General features: G+C 39.1%; 2 protein-coding genes across 3 annotated transcripts in view; one reads left to right on the forward strand and one right to left on the reverse strand.

The window, feature by feature from the left end:
• Window positions 1-11939, forward strand: part of LOC138012795 (ataxin-7-like protein 3) — a 17976-nt gene extending 6037 nt beyond the window's left edge. Inside the window, exons 5-17 of one of the 2 annotated variants that reach the window (XM_068859683.1) lie at window positions 1-23; window positions 332-354; window positions 535-574; window positions 2598-2665; window positions 3581-3620; window positions 4574-4599; window positions 5188-5231; window positions 5780-5841; window positions 7671-7716; window positions 8722-8753; window positions 9882-9948; window positions 10064-10119; window positions 10831-11939. The exon at window positions 1-23 is cut by the window's left edge and continues 69 nt beyond it. In XM_068859683.1, coding sequence (XP_068715784.1) covers window positions 1-23; window positions 332-354; window positions 535-574; window positions 2598-2665; window positions 3581-3620; window positions 4574-4599; window positions 5188-5231; window positions 5780-5841; window positions 7671-7716; window positions 8722-8753; window positions 9882-9948; window positions 10064-10119; window positions 10831-10892 — 589 coding nt within the window. In that variant the 3' untranslated portion in view covers window positions 10893-11939. The remainder of the gene's footprint in view (window positions 24-331; window positions 355-534; window positions 575-2597; window positions 2666-3580; window positions 3621-4573; window positions 4600-5187; window positions 5232-5779; window positions 5842-7670; window positions 7717-8721; window positions 8754-9881; window positions 9949-10063; window positions 10120-10830) is intronic. The other variant, XM_068859684.1, reaches the window with a different exon arrangement.
• Window positions 11940-12086: 147 nt separating this feature from the next.
• Window positions 12087-16340, reverse strand: LOC138012797 (uncharacterized). The gene is made up of 3 exons (XM_068859686.1): window positions 16058-16340; window positions 15196-15300; window positions 12087-13049 (listed from the first exon to the last, which is right to left on the reverse strand). The coding sequence occupies exons 1-3, from the start codon at window positions 16088-16090 to the stop codon at window positions 12912-12914; spliced, it is 276 nt and encodes a 91-aa protein (XP_068715787.1). The 5' UTR covers window positions 16091-16340; the 3' UTR covers window positions 12087-12911.
• Between the last annotated feature and the right edge of the window lie 2831 nt (window positions 16341-19171).

Raw genomic sequence — 19171 nt, forward strand, 5'->3', positions numbered from 1 at the left:
ATGGAACTCAGATAGAAAGCCAGGTGATTTTAAATAATAATTATAATAATAATAATAATAATAATCTTTATGTATCTTGCAAAAATGTGTCAGCATTCCTAGCATGGTATTAATACATGCTGGCATTAACCCATTGACACCTCAAATGCCCTAGGATGCCTGGGCAGTAGGTTGACGAGTAAAATCGTCTGGCGGCGTTAGAGTAAAATCTGTCAGTCTTACTTCCAGGGCTGAATGGATTAATTGGCAAATTTGGGAAGTCTCATGCACACAAATGTGTTATTTCTGATTTACAACCTAAAGAACTAAAAAAACCTCTTTCATTTTGCAGGCAAGAAGAATAAAAAAGATAGGGTGAGACAATTCTTTATGCTATTCAATCTTTGTAAGGTAAAGAAAGTACCCTAAATTGCAGATTAACCAAGGTTCTATAATAGATATGATTTTTTTTACACCTATTAAGTTCTATAGTTACATACTTTTGTACCTGGAATTTAATGCAGAGTAACATTAATTTACTAATCATTATTATAGGGAAATTCTCCCAGAAGAGCTAAAGCTCCCAGGAGAAATGGCAAGTACTGTAGTTTAAGAGTAATTGCAGTACAGAATTAAGTACCACAGTGGTTTTAAGTAAAGCTATGACCCTCGCAGTTATGAACACAATTTCAGTAGTAGTATTGCATTAAGAAACCTGAAAAATTCAGGACTTCAACAGGGTTTGAACCCATAACCTCGTGCTTCCAGTGCAATGGTCTGACAAGGATCATAGCTTTACGTGATTTCATATCCGCAGTTTAATATATGATTCATTTCATATATAATCTCCTTTACAGTGAATTTATTTGACAAATTGCAATTCATGGAAATTCAGTTTAAGATGAGAAACATGATTTTTAGGCTCTTGGGAATTAAGAAAAATAATATTTGTACGTTTTTTACCCCATGACCTTGAAGTTATGCTTTTTTAAAATTAAGTATGGTGCCTACTAATTCAAAGGTATGTTTGCACAGTTTAATGAATATGCGGGAAAAGCAGATCTTAACAAGTGTTATTAAAGTCGTTATCTTTAAGAAAGTTACGACATTTTTTAATTTCGAAGACATGTTTCGATGTTACAAGCGTCATCTTCAGTTACAGAATATTTGAAAAACCGTTAGGACTATGTAACAACAAGGCGAAACATGCATAATTAAATATGATTAAGTGACAAGACACTTAATCATATTTAATTATGCATGTTTCGCTTAGTTGTTATATAGTCCTAACGGTTTTTCAAATATTCTGTAACTGATGATGATGTTTGTAACATTGAAACATGTCTTTTAAAGTAAAAAATGTCGTAACTTTCTTAAAGATCACGATTTGCTTGCTGCTGCCTCGACCTTTTGGTTCCGTTATTGAAGTCCAAAACGAAAATTGGGGGTAACCACACATTTTTCAAGATGATTAATCAACATTATCTGTAAAAAGCTAATTAAAGTGCAAAGCAATGTATGGTGTTCTTTTCCAAATTGAAACTTAATTATCTCTGAAAAATGCGTGGTTACCCCCATAATTATTTTCTTTTTGGATACCGAGATCACTTGCTAAGTTCTGCTTTCTCCGCATAGTTTTGAACTGCTCAAAAATATGCTTGTTTTAATAAGCACCAGCCATAGGAAATCCAAGTATCTTGAGATGCGCAGAATGTATGCACAATAACAATTGTAGGCACCGTCCTTAAAGTGCCCCTGTGACCAAAAAATCAATTTATATTTTTCTTTGGATTTCAAAACTATGTTAACAAAACACTAAGTGACCCACGTTTTAAGCCTTGATTTCAAAAAGACACCTCTTTATTTTAACTGGAATTTTCCTATTTAATGGTCGGTCATTACTAACATTATGTTCTTGAGAGACTCAGCTGGATCGAGGAGAAAATGAAGTCGAAGGTTCACTAGTTTAAGAATGCAATACGTGTGTATGCTGCAAAATTAATATGCAGCACGGAGGTTTTGGGCTTTCAGACTTTTAAACTCACGCTTTGCATACAATAAGCTGCGTTCACATGCTGAAATTTTAAGCTAGTTAGCCTCTGATGTCACGTTTCCCAGGATCCAACCATCTGAGTTCCAATTGGTCAGTTTTGAACGTGAGTAATGGCGGACCGTGAAATCCAAAACTTACACTCAAAGTAAGCGGCCTTTGGATAAAAATCAAAGCGCAAAATTTTGCCAGTCAGGTGTTAAGCAAACACACTTTCAAAATCTGAAGAAAAAAAAGGAAGTGGTTTTTTTTTATCACAGGGGCACTTTAAGCATGAATTTTTATCCATCAAAATTGAAGCTGACTCGTATTTGCACAAAACACATTACTTGGATAAGAAACCTTTCTTTGCAAGGCATAACTGTCATTAAGTCATCCACGTCTCATTCGACGGACGTCTGTCTCGACTTTCCTCTGATCCGTGTAGCTGTAGCTTTGAATACCCGTAAAATGGAGGATCGATGAAGGAAGGGGGGTAAAGTTTGTGCACCGAGGGCGACAAGTTTATCAGTAACTTTAGTTCACTGGTGCATGTTATGCTTGTAAAATAAAGATTTTTTCCTTTTAGGTGAGGCTGGTACCCCTCGTCCAGGGACACCAAGCTCTGTTCACAGTGGGGAGTTACCAGCAGTTAGGGTAACGTCATTCATTAGTTTGATGTTTTCCAGGCGAATTCCAACTGGAATTTCTCCTTGAAATCCCTCCAGATTTGGCATTGAGGTGCAGGATTACAAAAAATTCAGTTATTAAAGGAACAAGGCATTATACAATGAGGTCTGTTGATTTTTGATGTGTTGTGAATGAGATGCAACATGGTTTTTCTTCAATCACGCACCTTAATGAGGTTTGAGATCCCAAGTGATTCAGATTCCTGAGGAGCCGGCACAAATTTCCAATCAATTGTGAACCCCAAGATTTACAGGTTTAGAGCTTAAAAAGAATAAGTTGGCACTCAGTTTGGTAATCATAACCTTTTACTACAGAAAAATTCCTAATTGTAAAATCAACAGGTTAAAGTGCCCCTGTGACCAAAAAATGAATTCTTATTTTTCTTTGGATTTTAAAACTATGTTAACTAAACACTAAGCGACCAGAGTTTTAAGCCTTGATTTAAAAAAGACACCTGTTTATTTTAGTTAGAATTTTCCTCTTTTATGGTCCGCCATTACTAACTTTAAGTTCTTGACAGAGGTGGATCGAAAAAAAAATGACGTCAAAGGCTCACTATTTTAAGAATGCAATGCGTGTGTATGCCGCAGAATTAATATGCAGCATGGGAGTTTTGGGCCTTCAGACTTTTAAACTCACGTTTTGCATATATAATAAGCTGCATTCATACGCTGAAATTTTAAGCTAGTGAGCCTTTGACGTCACATTTCCCTGGACCCAACCCTCTGAGGTCCAATTGGTCAGTTTTGAACGTTAAAATAAATAATTACAGCATTTGCATCACTGTTCATCTTTTGATTGTAAACAAAAGCCAGGAAAACCCTGCATGCAGCATATAGGCACTTCAAAAAGAAAAATAATCCGTGAGTTCTTTTGTTTTAGACGGGGCTGACAGTGGCTGCCTTTAAACCTCTTGGGAATGGTATGTGTTGTGTTACAAATTGTATAGAGGCAAAGAATAAAAAGTGAGAATCAGGAAGGAACAATACAAAATCAGTCAGGGTACATGGCGAGCTTTCAGGTTTTTTAAATCACATGAATTCTTTTGTGCTGCGTTTCTGGTGTGATTGAATTGCACAAGTCATAGTTTACATTGGGTGCAGAAATTAGGAGGCACTGTTGGGGACCACTGAGAATTTTGAAAAAGTCATTGGTAAAATTCATGACATTGATTGTAAGATAAAAAAGGTTAAGTAGGCCATGTTAAATAATCCCTTTTATGATCAATTTGTTTTACGAACGGCTTTTGCCATTGGAGCGTTATTCAAGAGGCTTCAATCTGAGGTTTTACGAAATTCCAGAGCAAACAGATGAAAATTGCATCGGCAGGAATAATGGTTCTCCACGTCAAATAATTGCTGAATTTTTGTACTGTCCTGAAAGATGGGCAATTTTTCTAAAGAAGAATCTACTAAAGAGTGGAATATAATTATATTTTCGAGGATCTTATTCCTGAAGATTGGAAAAAGAAAAGTAATCAAAAAGCAGTGATGCAGCAAGCGTATGAGAGCAGTAAATGACCCAAATTCTGTAATAGAAAACTGTCTATAGATGGTGTTCTTTATAGTAACTAGTTGTGAAGTCAGTTCTCCATGGTATGTTATAATCCATTTACTGTTTAGACATATTTAATTTTTGTACATTTTAAGATTGTGATATGATTATAGCATTTCTTCTCTGTAACCACTTAATTAAGAGTTCTTTATGGAGGTGTCGGTGCAGTGGGAACACTAACTCTATTTAGATGGTTTTTCAACTTTAAAGAAGTCAGTTGTATCTTATCCCAAATAGTAGGAACCCTCACTTTGGACATCTCTCCAGTAGTTTTAAACGATAATGATACAAGGTGGTTTGTTTGGGTTTGTTCATTTTCAGAGGAGAAGAAAGCCCTCCTTTCACAGGTGATTTGAAGTTAATAAGTTATGTAACAGTAGATTGTTTGTGAAATGGCGTACAACCTGCCCTCTAGACATATGGCAGAGTTGTGAGTTTTGGAGCAAAACCTCATAAAGTTCCTCCTTCTGGTTTCTGATGTCAGTGCGATTTTGATCGAATGAGGAACTTTTGAGGTTTTTGCTCCAAAACTGCACTGGGTTTGCATTCAAGTTCGAGTAACTTCATTTATTCACACATACTCAAATTACAATAATATACAATGATAGTAAGATGAGAATAGAGACAAAGCTAGCTTTTTTACCATGTTGAATTATGTGTGTTATAATTATATTGGAAAAGTGTGTAACAACCAAAGGAGCAAAGCTTTTGAGTTGGCCACTACCACAATGCAGTTGCAGTATTAAAAGATGAGGTTATTTTTATATAGCTATTGATAAAGCTCTAGCTAAATTAATCAGTATTGAAGAAAGAGCTAGTACATGCTAAATGTAGATAATATTAAATAACTATTTAAAGTAATTATCAAGTAAATAAATTTAAATGACAATTGAAGTGGTTCATGCAACCATCATTTCCTTCCTTCCATGTTGTAGACATGTGGTGTGATATCAGAGCACACATCAAGAATGTGTACAAGGTATGAGTGAAAATCTCTTCGTTCTTTTAAAAAGAAAGCAACACTTGTTTTACAACTGACAAAATTTTAGTTTATAAAGAAACTGTGGTACTGCGTCGGTGGGAGATTGAAACAGAAACTCTGTTGAGTATCTGGCTTCCATGCAGGGGTTTGTGGGTCGGAATCCTGGCCGAACCAAACTTCGAGGTCGTGATGGGATGTTAAAGAACCCCTTCCCTTTAACATGGCCTTGTTCTGAACAAGGCCTCTTTCATTTCTCTAAATGATTATAAACTGCATAACAAGCCGTATGGCCAAATTTTGCCCATGGCTAATGAATGTGCTTTGACCCACGTTTCACAACTTCAAGAAATGGCCCAAAAAGTGAAACAAGCAAGACAGGGAACGAGAACATTAAAACTTCTTTTTAAAGCTTACTGCAATTAGTTTGAATGCAATTTTTATTGTGCTTCATCATTAAAACTACATGTACACACTGCAATTTTTAGCCAATCCGAAAAAACTATCTTCAAATCGAGCTGTGTTGATTTGTTATGTGCTTTTATCAGGTCTCACCGATGCCCTCAGCATTCTGATGATCAAAGACAGTCTGTCAGGCTTTTACTTTTAGGTATATAACAAATTGCCATCAAGGACGGTGCTTACTAGTTCACAGGTATTTTTGCGCGGTTTACTGAATATGCGGGAAAAACAGATCTTAACAAGTGTTAATTGAAATCCAAAAAGAAAATTGGGGGTAACCACGCATTTTGCAAAGATAATCAACAATATTTGTTAAAAACTTTAAAATATGTATCCAAATTTTTCCAAATTGAAGCTTAGTTATCGCTGAAAACTGCATGGTTACCCCCAATTTTCTTTTTGGATACCTAGAGTACTTGCAAAGTTGTGCTTTCTCCGCGTAGTTTTGAACCGCGCAAAAATATCCTTGTATTAATAAGCATCCCCCACAGAAAATCCGAGTATCTCGAGATGCGCAGAACATATGCGCAATAACAATAGTAGGCACCATCCTTAAGTAGAGGCCTCAGTTGACCAGTAAAATCGTCAGGCATTAGACAGAGTAGAAACTTTAAGTCTCGTTCTCAGGAGGGAGTGGGTTAAAGGGGACATTATTTCTGAACGGACCTGGATGTTGATAACCCTTTAACACCTGGCCAGGTGATCTGGTGACGTAATCCGTGAATCCATATCCGGTAGCGGATCTGGGGCCCGTTTCTCGAAAGTCCCGAAACTTTACGGGCCATTTTCGGGTGTCACAATCCCCTTGTATCTGAAGAATGGAGAGGATTTAATTCGTCAAACTTCACGGTCATTTTTCTTTTTGTTACCTTAAAAACATGTTAAAAGATCGGCTTTCCAAAACAAGCGATTGGCAGTTTCACAAATTGCTTTTCGGGCCCGAAAAGTTTTCGGGACTTTCGAGAAACGGGTCACTGGACTGGAAGACCTTAAACAGCAATGACCAGAACCAGGTTGCTGACCAGCGGTTTTCGTTAAAGCAATGGTTTGCTGGGGGTGCTCAGTCTCGCGGGCTCAGAAAACCTGGTTGTGGTCATTGTCATTTAAAGCTTTTTTCCCTGCACCGGGAAGTCCAAATACGCTGTGACAGGGCATCACAGAGGTCATGGGTTCGAGATCCCGTTGGAGACGCCTGAATTTTTCGAGTGTCTATATAAAGAAACACTAGCTTAGCCCATTGATCCCTGCGAGTGAGGCTTAACAGATTTTACTCTAACACCTGAAGATTTTACTCCTCGACTGGGGCGTCTTTGGACGTCCGAGGAGTCAATGGGTCATTAAATTGTGCACATGAGTGCGAGGATGATTTCTCTCTTTCGTAGTTTAGTCGTAACTGGAGATCCGACGACCCGGGAGAACCTTGTTTGAGTCGTCTACAGTTGAAATTTATGGCTTATCACTTGACTGGCTGTCATAGAGCAAGTTTCAATCGATTGTCGCAAAACAAAAACCAAAGTAATTACTTTGACCAATCAAAAAAGACGGACAAAATCCGGTAAACCAATCAAAACTCGAAGTAATTACACGTAGCCGACACAAAGCGCGGGAAAACGTGCACGCGCGAGCCACGATTGGTTTGGGTTTCACTTCTGATTGGTTGAAAAAGTGGCGCGAGAACTGAATGAAGTTATCATAAACTAAAGCAATTCGCTAATTACTTTCGACACTCAATTGAAAACCGCTCTATAAGCACAGTGTTTCCATACACTTCGAGGAATGTACGGACTCGCACACTGATCCTTTCGCCAAGAATTGGGTCCCTAGTCTCCGGTGGTGTGGTTATTTCTGTGCAGTTCCTTTTGAAATATTCCACGCAAAGTACTCCTAATAAATGATGAGTCATTGTATCTTTCATATCCAGCAGTTAGTGTAGATTTTGTGAATTTTCATCACAACTTTGCTGCATTTAAATTTTAGGCTATTCGGAAGTGGAAACCCCAGTCGGAAGGCTGCGAGCGGACGGGTAAGAATCATGTTTAAGTTAATTATTTGTTGAAATGTCCTCCATTTGACCAGGAATAGAGAAGGTTGACGATGACAACTTCCCTGAAAAGGTCAAGTTAAAGAATTGATACCATTTTTGTTGGAAGGAAATTAATGGAATATATATACTGTAGGTCGCCTGTTTTGATTTATCAGCTAATGCGTGCTGCTGACGTGCACTCCTTAGTGTCCTTTTAGGGAGTTAAAAACGCTTTAAAGCTTTAAAGAGTTTTTGTCATTTTCCGTTGTTGAAATGCACCAAAATGCTTCCCTCTCGCGCAGCACTGTTATTTTTCAAGGATACCACTACTGAAACAATGGCATTTAGTGAACAGAACAGTGGCTCAGCACGTGCATTTTAAAATTTTCTGCATTTCTTCTCCGTTCCCTGCAAATCTGGGACGTAAAATACCAAGTTTTTAAGGTCTGTGGGAAACGTGTGAACGCGACGCCAAATTTTAATTTTTCATCTTATTTTAAATACCGTCCCCACGAATGCAGTGGGAGGGTAGTTCAGCTTGTTTGAAGGAGCTGAATCAATTGGAGCGATTGAGAAAGAGTTTGACGTCCGTTGACCTCGCCGCCGTAGGTCTTAAGGTCTTAAGGTTGGCGTTATGAAGCGACGTGAAGCGTAGCGAAGTTATTAGCCTCTCCCCTCGGGGCTTTTGAGGACTAATTTACAGGCAGTTTCTGCAGGTACCGGGGCACAAATTACGTAAAACAAAAGAAACTAAGACAGAAAACAAAATAACTCCAAATAAAGACTAATCCCAAGTGACTAAAAACACAATGCTTTCCGGTACCTGCAGAAAGACCCAATTTACAATGCTTTTTGTGGGGGACTTTGGCCAGACCCCTTGTTACACAGTTTACAATTTTATTTAGGAAGTGAAAGATGCCCTCGACAAGATTAGGTCAGACCACAATACCGCTTCCAGTAAGTCCTTTAGCGATACTCAAACCCCTCTGCTTTTATCTTTCATAGCAGAAGTGCTTTGGAACCTGATGATGTAATTGGTGAGTAGCAATGGGCCTGAAACAAACGGCCGCAATGTTGAGTCCCGAGGGATTGAAAACTTTTGTTTTGCCTCACCGAAACTCGTTCCCAAACATTTCAAGTCGAGGCTCAGAATACGAAATCTATTGTCTATGGCCAAAATGGCCGCCCGGGCGAATAAGTCCCATGAATGTGTTTTTAGGTATAATGCACCCGTGGGAGGGAAGGATGGGAAACTGGTTGGTTGACGACAGCCGAAAGGACAACTGAGAAAACACCAGACAAGCGGGTACATTGTCTATTCAGGACCTACTTTTAGATTGCTATTAAGTATCGTTTCTCTATCAGAGATGGTTAGTATAAAAATCTAGCTGGGAGGCACTACTGTCCTGACACGCGAAATGTTCTCTTTATGTTGCCGTCCGCGTCTCAAAAACGCGCTTAGAGAGTCACGCCAAACAGTTTAAAAACCTTGAGGCCCTGGAAACGAAAGAAAATCAAACAAGTAAAGGAAATATTTGTTTTGAGGCATACGGCAAAACCGGAGTACTATTGACCGAAAACTCTCAGAGCAGAGCAGATTATCAACAACTGAATCCAATCCAATGAAGGTGCTGTGCAGAAAGGAACCCGGGCCACAGTGGCAATCACCACTGCTTGGCCTTGGCGGATTGTGCTCCTAAAAGTGGCATATTATGCTACGAGCAGTGCTCGAAATTTTGCCAAATTATGCTCACAAAATGACGTAAATTCTGTACATATAGGCGAGCAATAACGACACCAAATGGTGGAGTCGTATGGCAGTTGTGCTAGCTTACGCAATCCCCACCGTGAAGCCGGAAAGGAAAACAGAGTACCAGACTCCTCCAAAGGAATAACTGCGCACGCAGAATTCGCCAAAAGAGGCCTAGTGACTAAGTATGTCAGAGCAAGTAGCGTAGCTAAAACACGCATTGCAAGAACATACTACCTAGATTTAATTTATTTCTGTAGAAAATACATCATGTTTACTGAATTTTATGAATTTATGCTCCAAAAAGTGCCAAAATTTGCTAATTATACCGTGGCCATGGTCGTTTAAAAAAATTATGCTTTTTTCTCCAATTATGCCAAAATTTATGCTAGTAATCTTGTTTGTTTGTCTTTAGATGTTGACAGCTATGAAGATGGCGATGGGCAATTGCAAGCCCTGAGAGATAAATTGAACGTGAACAGGTCTCAAATTTTGCTTGATTCAACGAACAATTTGTGGTGTCTCTTTTTTAGGTCGTAGGTTTCTCTCACGGAAAATACACCCCTGAGTTTGTTATTGCTTACATTTGTTTCATAGGTTATCTTGGGAAGAAGAATCGAACGTTTCAACAGGCGAGGAGAACTCGCCGGCCGGTTAGTAAATGTGTATAGTTTTGTGGGGAAGAGGTCAAATTTTTCGGGCCATTTGATAAATGAACATCAATCATTCGGCATATTCGGACTCAACCCCAGGGCTCCTCTTCATGAATCGAACCCATGACCCTCCCATTATTGGGTTGAGCGCTTTACCTTGGAACTCTGTAAGACTCGTGGGATCTTGGGTAGCCTGCGAAGCTGACGGTATTGTTTGTGCGAGAGGGAAATTAACCAGCGGCAAGGCCGCGGGTAGAATGGGGACAGCGTCTCTCCCCATTCTCCGCGCGCTTATGCTTCTCGCGCCAATTGGGCATAAAACAAATTTCATGTGATAATCGTCCCGCACACAGCTAGGAGAATAGCGTTTAGGTGGCGCCATCCATTCAATTGCCACAAGAGATGTTCCCAAGTGCGCCAGAGCCTTTACTGCATGCCAAACCTATTCAGTCTTTATGCTGTTATCCTGTGTGTTCATTCCGTTATTGCCACTGGAGACAAGCAATCAACGGAAACTCAAGGTTTCACTATTTGCATACGGTTTATCGTCTGAAGACAACTGGATAATATCCAGTCAAGTAGACTAATACATAGAGGATATTACATAACCGTGTGAGAAGAGAAATTTCGCATCACCTAGCGGCCAACGGACCGTAGAGGGAGTGGTGAATTAAGTGTGTGTATCTCTTTTGCTCTCTGTGTTATTTTCAGGTGCGCCAGTCGTGAAAAAGAAGAGAAAGAAGAAAGCGAAACACAAACGTCGACCGAGGTGATGTTAAAGAGAAATCTCCGATGTTTCTCCTGAACACAGCCTAGTCACGCGAAGGGCGCGTTCTTTGTACAGACTCTGTGGTTTTTCGGTAATTGCGATTATGTGACGACGAAGAGATCTTTCCGAGGATCCAAGAATTTTTCGTGATAGAGGTCTTGCCTAATTTGACCAAAAGGAGATCTTTGCGGAGCACTTTGACCAGAAATCTACCCCTGTTCGCGAGCGTCGAGTTTTCGATACGTTTCGTCAAAAAATACACGAGAACCATTAACTTGTGGGGTTTGTCGTTTGTTGTCAGATGGGAAGGTGATGTCATTTTGCCCATCTTTGAGGGGTTTTCAAAATTATGCGGTAAATATCTTTCAATAAGAATCATCTCGCGTCACCTTCACAGCCAATCACTGGCAGTCTTGCTGGCTTCCGTTTTCCTGTGATTTCCGCTGGCTGCATTTTGTTTCTTTCCGTTTTGATCGGCAAGAAGTGATAGAAAGTGGTTACTTTGGTTTGGGATTAGAGGGTCTCTGTCACACTTTTCAGTTCTCCTGGTATAATGTTAAAATATGTCTGCAAACTACTGAAAACCCTCAAATACTGACGCAGCGTAGTTAAGACTTTTCCTGCGACGAGACCGTAAACTGTATTTTGATATTACGCCGATAGCAAGGCTACAAGGGATTGCAATTTGAACAATTAAGGCCCAAGTTTTAGAACTCTCGTTCCATGTCTTAAAGAAATGCCCAAGAACTTACTTTGGATGACAGCTTCCAGTTAGAAATTATTCAATGTCTTCCCCAAATTTCTAGGAATGTTGTAGCATTGCTTTGGAGCAGTTGCGCTGGAATTTAAAAAAAAATTATGCTATAGCCCCCCTTAAACCACTCAATTGAATACCGTTCTACTGATCGAAAGAGGAAAGGCTGTAAATTATTGATTATCCGTGCGATCACGCACTGATTCCGTGTAAATGCAACCAGTACGTATTTCCTCTGTAAGGGCAACTATTTGTACATAATGGTGGTGAAAAATAAAGCTGCACTTTTGTACTCTGTACACACCGTGATAGTGGATTGTCTCTTTAAAGTGATACTTTTGGCCAAAAATTAAGTCATTTTTTTTATTTTTCTTTGGATTTCAAAAGTATGTTAACTAAACACTAAGTGACCCAAGTTTTAAGCCTTGCTTTCAAAAATATACATGTTTATCTTAACTGGAATCTTCCTATTTAATGGTCCGCCATTACAAACTTTAAACCTTGAGAGAGCTGAATCGAGGAGAAAATGACGTCAAAAGACTCAATAGTTGAAGAATGCAATGCGTGTGTACTCGGCTGAATTAATATGCAGCCGGGAGTTTCGGTCTTTCAGACAGGTCCAATCGGTCAGTTTTTGAACGTGAGTAATGGCGGACCATGAAATCCAAAACTTGAACTTAAAGTAAACAACCTTTGGATAACGGTCAAAGCTTAAAATTTTGCCACTCAAATGTTAAGCGATCACACTTTAAAAATCTGAAGAAAAAAAGATAGCACTTTAGAAGTTGTGATTAATTTTCAACCATTTGCTACCATCATGGTAGAAGTGAACCCCCCACTCCAAGACACTGAAATCAGGTCGCTGCCGTTTCGTCCCCTTCCAGTTTGAAAATCATCGTAGACGATTACAAATTAAAGCCTTCGTGGTTTGCCATAGTCCACGGATTATTTTCGTGGTTGAAATCCGCGGTCATGCAAAATTTTTCAAGCTGAAGAGACGGAAGATAGCTTAAGACTATTACAAGATCTGTACATGATCTTGTTTACCCCATTTTTTTAGTCAGTTGTATAAGTTATAGTGAACGTTGTGTTTGACATTATGAGAACCCAATTCCTAATCATGGGAAACCTGTGCATGGAGTGAGTTATCTTCATATTCTGTTAAAATCTATGACTAAAGGCTATTGGTCACTGTGTGTCGTCAAATCTGCCTTTAAAAAAAAAATTGTTGACGTGCGTTGAAATGTTACATCCTTTTTCATCCCTGAGTTATGTCTTTTCCTTCTTATCTCCGCTCTGTTGTTTCTTGGGGGATTTTGCCTTCACAGTTGTCGCCTTAACAGTTTCTTTGTCCGTCTTTGCTGTTTTTCGAAGCCCTTGTCCAATTCTCTCTCCTTGGCATTTTGGCTAATACAGGAATAATAAAAGAACGTGGAGTTTTAGATTTGGATAAACGGCATTGATTACGTCTTTCATCTCCCCAGCCAAGTTTAAAGGGGAAACATCACTAAGATCAGCAATTTTCCAACCATTTTTTGGAAAGCCTAACATAAGTAAAGTTAATGAAGGGGTAGTTTCTAAAGAAACTGTGGTGCTGCGTCAGTGGGGAAGTAGTATAAAAAAATTTGGTTTTATCAACGGAGTTGATAATGTAAATTGGCCACCGTACAGAGATTCTAAAAGCTGACGTTTCGAGCGTTAGGCCTTCGTCAGAGCGAATCGGATTCGCTCTGACGAAGGGCTAACGCTCAAAACGTCAGCTTTTAGAGTCTCTGTACGGTGGCCAATTTACATTATCAACTCCGTTGATAAAACCAAATTTAAGTAAAGTTAAGTTTGTGGGGTTATTTCTTCTCGTTTCCTGTTTTGTTTTGTTTTGTTTTGTCTTTTTGTGAGAAAATTGAGTTCGAAGTTAGTTGATGCCTCGTTCTTAAGCTTAAAATTCAAAAGAATATATTATCTTGAACGAGGCAACAAGGGCCAATTTGTATCCGCATAAATCAGCGGCCATTTTGGAATAAGGTGTATGGGGAACAGATTTCGTAATCAAGAGAAACAAGGTAAACACAAGTGCTGCTGTGTATATTTTCGTTATTTTGCTGTTTTCTTTTGAGCCGTTTCAGTTTTTTTTTCAGTCGAAACACTGCTCCTAGATGGAGCACTCTCGCATGTCTTCTCATATCATACGTCATAAGCTGCAAAAATGACCGTTGACTCCTCCGATCTGAGCCGCGATGCTGATGGCACTCGGAAGTAAAACATTTTTTTTAGGTTTAAAGACGATGGGTAGTATAAATAAAGGGAGAGAGAGAGAGAGCTCCGTGCTCCATCTGCGTTAGGGGGAAGGGGGGGGGGGGGGGGTGGGACGAAAGACTTTGGGAATGAGACTAAGCAATAATCACAGCTGAGATCTGAACAGATAGAGGAAACCTGGAGACAATTAGCTTGTTAGTCCTGCCTTGACAGTAAGCACATATAAGCTCCCCGCGCCAAGGAAGTGCTAATCCAGATGTTTCAGGACTAACGTTTTGCAACACTAGTTGCAAATACAAGCCATCAAGTGCTCTGATTGGGGAAAAATTGGTCTGTTTAAAATTAGTTGTTCAAAAAGGAATATGCGTGGATGTGTGTGTAATGTTCACTCGGCTTTAGAAGTTTTATTTAGACAATGGTTACACAAGGTTTATTAAACTGGAGATTGGTCCACTGCACATAAGAAACCCTTTCTTTAGTTTGTCAGACCAGTTCAAGTGTTTGGCTTCTAAGTAAACGAGATGTCAGTTTATTAATTAAGAAATCGAAGATTACTGTTTACTAGAGAGGTGCCCATATTTTCTCTTTTTGTCATTCGTGATCTTTCCTTTTTAATGTCTTTAATCGATTTAACATTACGCGCCCTTAAAATAACATAGATTCCGTTTTTCCTTAACGATAACTACACCATACCTTGAATTGACCGAGTCGGAAAATACTATATATAACACTCTTTGTTTGTCCCCCAAAATCATTTTGCATAAGCATTGTTTTCTGTTTCTCTTGGGACTTACAATGGTCCCAAGAGAAAACAAAAACAACGCTTATTCAGACTCTGGAGGAACAAACAAAGAGTATTATGGTATTTTCTGCTATGACCATTTATTTTCAGGAGAAATAAAATAACTTTTAAAAGCAGTTTGGGGTGCGGGGTTGTTGGGGGAGGGGTGGGTAGGGAGCATGGGGGGGTTTCTCAAGAACCATCCTTGGGTTGAGTTCGTCAACAAAAACTACTAACCACAAAATTCAAATCAGTCAAGAAAATGATTTCCTAAACAGATCCCTACCGGATGAAATCACCTTCTTGTCCTCTATAAGATTGCTTCAGTTTTCAAACCTCTTCACTGTCTACCCGTTTTCACGACGTTATAGAGTGGGCGATTGGTGCGAAAACGCCTTGGCGTTGACGAAGCTTTAGTATTTTTATCCAGAAAGATATATATACACAGGTTCTTTGGAGATATTCTTTCGATGCACATATATGCTTAGAGATTGCAGTTTGCTAAGTTTATGAAATTACCTGAAAACAAACCCTGCACACTGCTTTATCTGTCATAACTCCATGAAAGTCTCCTCTGCCACAAGTCTTGCAGTAATTCGTACCACAGAACTTACACTTGAATATCTAGTACGAATAAAGGACATAAACATGCAATTAAAGGTCCCTGTATGTTTTCCAAAACGTTTCCTCGTTTGGCACCCAAAATGTTCAGGGGACGAAGCAGAATAATGAATAATGAATACCGGCCGCTTAAGAAAGAAAATGAATAATGAATATTTAGTGTTCGAACATTCGGAATAAAGAATTTTACGGTTTCTGTTTAAAGAATCAAAAGAATAACGAATACGGAAAAATGGACATCGAACAAAATTTCAATAATTTATAATAAATGGAAGGAATAATAAATAACTAATGATGAGATCCAATTATTCCGCTTCCACCCTCGAAATTTTGTTGCGAAAACAAAAGCTGCCAGCTTAGAAGCAAAAGCTTAAGTTGACACGCTTTTTTCAAAAACGTTTTGCTTCCTTCCTTCCAGTTATTTTAATGTAGCGGTCCCTCAAACGTCTAAACATTCAGAACAATTAACGATTTGTGTATATTCATGAAACTGAGTACGGTAACACATGCCTCTAAAAAGGAAACCGAGGGCTTAACTGTTATCTAAGGCCTACCTTCCAGTTTCGCCCTAATGATCTGGCTAACGCGTGCGAAGCTTAAAAGTGGAAAGTACTTTTGGACCAAGAAAACTACGTTGATAAGACCTTAATTTATCAAATCAAGGGGAAAATACCGGTAGGCCATGAAAATTAACATTAGTGCTGTGTTGTAGTCCGTCGTTACCTGAGAGATATATGAAAAAATAACAGTCTTTACATACCAACTTATTTTCAGGGCAGCCCCAGCGACACATTCCGAGGTGCAAAGGCTTGAATAAGATTATAAATAACCGCAGCCAATGTTCTTTGTTTTCAGCTCAAACGTCCAGTTTTTACTGATAAAAATAATTTAACCCAATGACTACTCAAAGATTGATGGTTTTCGACTAATTTCTTCGATATCTGTTTTATAGCAGTTTCGGCAACTCGAAGTTTATATTCCTGCTCATCTTTGTTTTAGTACTTTGAATTTGTGATGATCATAACAAAAACTTTCCCATTGAGAGGTTATTTACTTAAACTTTTTTTATGATGCAAATTTTTGTCACTTTGTCAATTTTTACTAATGTCAACTTTGTTTGATTAACAACTTTTTTGCAACCCGTTGATAATTGACATTAATGTCAAGTCAGACTTCAAAGGACCAGAAAGTCAGGTTATGCGATAAATCGGTTGTTTTTTTTTTTTTTCAAACTAATGGCGATGTGCTTTTAGAACCAGTGAATCGACCAGCTTTACCAACACTATTTTTCAGGTATTGTTCTTTCCCAGTCCCTAATTGCACATACACCTTAAAAACCGGCTACGGCTGATGTGGTGGAGGCCAAAACCAGAAAAAAGGAAAAGATCCACCAGAAAATAATATTTTTAAAAACGTTTGCCTCTTTTCTGCACATCTCCACTGCGCACGCTAACAAGCGTGCGATCTGAGTAAAATGTTTACAAATATGGGGTCAGTGAATGCAAACTTCTTAGCAAAGTTATGAAATCCCTATGACAAGATCTGATGAAACGAAAATATCTCACTGTAAGAAGATTCAAGAAATCCTCTCTTTTTTTAAAATTTTACTTTGTTTGTCTTCCCGAAATAGGCCATTTCCGAGTTCATGTCTGCCTCCTCTTCAAAGCGAGTCTAAGTGCGAAGTTTTTCTTATGAAAATTAGTTTTCATTCATATGTAAAGTAGACCTAATTACCATCACAAAAGCTTTGCACTTAGACTCGCTTTGAAGAGGAGGCGGATATGAACTCGGAAATGGCCTATTCCACGAGCCTCAATACAAAGAGGCTGGTTGAGGATTACTCATTAGCTCTAAACTATATTTCATCCCAAGTGGCGTGCAATTATCTAGAATACCTATAACGTCAGCTCTTAAAAACATACCCACAGATACTTTTACTTTGACACCCATTTCAACGATTTTCCATCCACAACTTGAACAAAGTCAATGACAGCCAATTTTTGTAATTTTGGAACTAAGTCATTCATACGACTCCGTTCGAAATATATGAGACAACAAGGTCATATATTTGTCACTTCATCTCGCTTCGCGGCCCTAGTATAATTCTCGTTATCGCGAAAATGGCCTTAGGCAGGATGTAATAAGTGGGTTGCTGAAGTTGGGTATACATGGGTATATAGGGCTAATTATTTTAAGACACTATAATATACGTGTGGATATAAATTATAATTTAAAAACACTTTAATAGAGGATACATGAAGTGCCTAGGAAGATCTCATTGAAACATATGCTGTATTCAGTATACGTGGGCTCATGTTAAAGCCTCACGTGACAACCGTTTGTGTTCCGAAACGAAGCGAGCGAGTTGGCTCAAACCTTGGTAGGTAACCATTTTATAAGTGCCTTTTAAGCCATTTTCGTCTACAGAAGCCACCAGGTTGGCATCATTAAGCCAGAATGTGGGTAAAGGCAAGCCTTTGAAAGAAAACAGAGGCGAGAGATGGTTTCATGCAGACTGGGACGCCTAAAATGCTCTGTTGTACCATGGCGGTTCACGAGTGAAGTTGTCTCTCTGGCCTTTCTGTGGACGAATTCCAGGACCTACTGACACAATCTGGGCAAGTTTTGAAAGCTAAAAGCTTCAATCGATGCGTTATTTTGCTGGTAGGACTGGGTGGCCCGACACTTATGAAAAAAACTCTGAAATGAGAATCGGGAGTCTTCCCTTGTCATGGAATGGCAGAATTACCCAGAATTCTTTTCGGGCATGAGCGAGGCAACTTAAGAAGCACGAGACTGGCCCTCATCGAATGGCTGAAGCGCGGCCAGAGGAAATGATTTCTTGCCAGATACTCAGGAGTAGGCCTGGTGTGTGCTGTTAACTTAGATTTTGGATTTCTGAACAAGTTTTTATCATAGAAAATTCGCGGCAAAGTTGTGCTTTCATTTCGCTGTAATTCTCGTGTCAAAGAAACGGTATAATAATGTAAATAAGAGAATAACGATATTTATATTTGCAGATTACCTGTCCTCTTACTACGGAAATCAAGCTCTACATCTTTATGCAATAAACGCATTCAAAATTTCCTGGCATTACTTGATAAAAGTATGCTTTTTATTTTTGTTTTTTGTTTTGAAAAGAGGGTTTTTCTGCTGATATGGAAAATACGTTTTCTCTCCCGTCCCCTTCTTATGCATGATCTTCGCGGAAATTACATTCTGTCCCTCAATAAACCTGGAACAACCAGTTATGGTGTTAGTTCTCTTTTTTCTTACGTATCAGCTAAGTTGCGGAATGTGTTACCCGATTTCATCCGTACCTATGAGTACACTGGTTTTAAAAGAGAATCCAGGGCCGCATTTTGTACAGCGGCTTTTCTTTTTAATGAACACATCTTTAAATAATATGTATTTGGTAGTTATCTGTATATGCTATGTATTTTAGCTGTAAATGTAATGTCTCCAAGATATTAGCTCCCGTAGTTATTCGGAAATTCGAGATGAAATAAAGCATGTTACCTTTAGCAGGGCGCATGCGCACACTTTGTAATCTGCGACTCCAGTGCTTACCATATGACAGACAAAATGACTTTTTACTTGAATATATAAGCCATCTAATTGTTACGCTATATTGACAAGGGCGGTTTGGAGCTGTGAGTAGGCGTGGGATTTGTCACATATGGTTTAGGGGCCGACATATCTCTCCCTCAATGCCGTACCGGGAGGCAAGGTCGGTAGCAGAAAGCAGTGAAGGGCCAACTGCGTCCAAAAGCGATCGCACGGGCCGAAATCCCGGGATGACTCGTTTGGTACGACGCTCCAGCGCCGGTGTCTGGAGGTACTGCGTTTTTCTCTCTTGTTCAAACATTCCGTC

This window comes from Montipora foliosa, chromosome 8 (assembly GCF_036669935.1).
Source record: "Montipora foliosa isolate CH-2021 chromosome 8, ASM3666993v2, whole genome shotgun sequence".
Classification (NCBI taxonomy): domain Eukaryota; kingdom Metazoa; phylum Cnidaria; class Anthozoa; order Scleractinia; family Acroporidae; genus Montipora; species Montipora foliosa.

What these genes read in the sequence shown, in the direction of transcription:
- LOC138012797 (XM_068859686.1), bottom strand. Translation starts at nt 16,090, where the DNA reads ATGTGTCGCTGGGGCTGCCCTGAAAATAAGTTG. An exon ending in GCTGCCCTGAAAATAAGTTG is followed by an intron (nt 15,301 to 16,057) that starts GTATGTAAAGAC and finishes TATTCGTACTAG; the next exon opens with ATATTCAAGTGTAAGTTCTG. An exon ending in TGTGCAGGGTTTGTTTTCAG is followed by an intron (nt 13,050 to 15,195) that starts GTAATTTCATAA and finishes TTCCTGTATTAG; the next exon opens with CCAAAATGCCAAGGAGAGAG.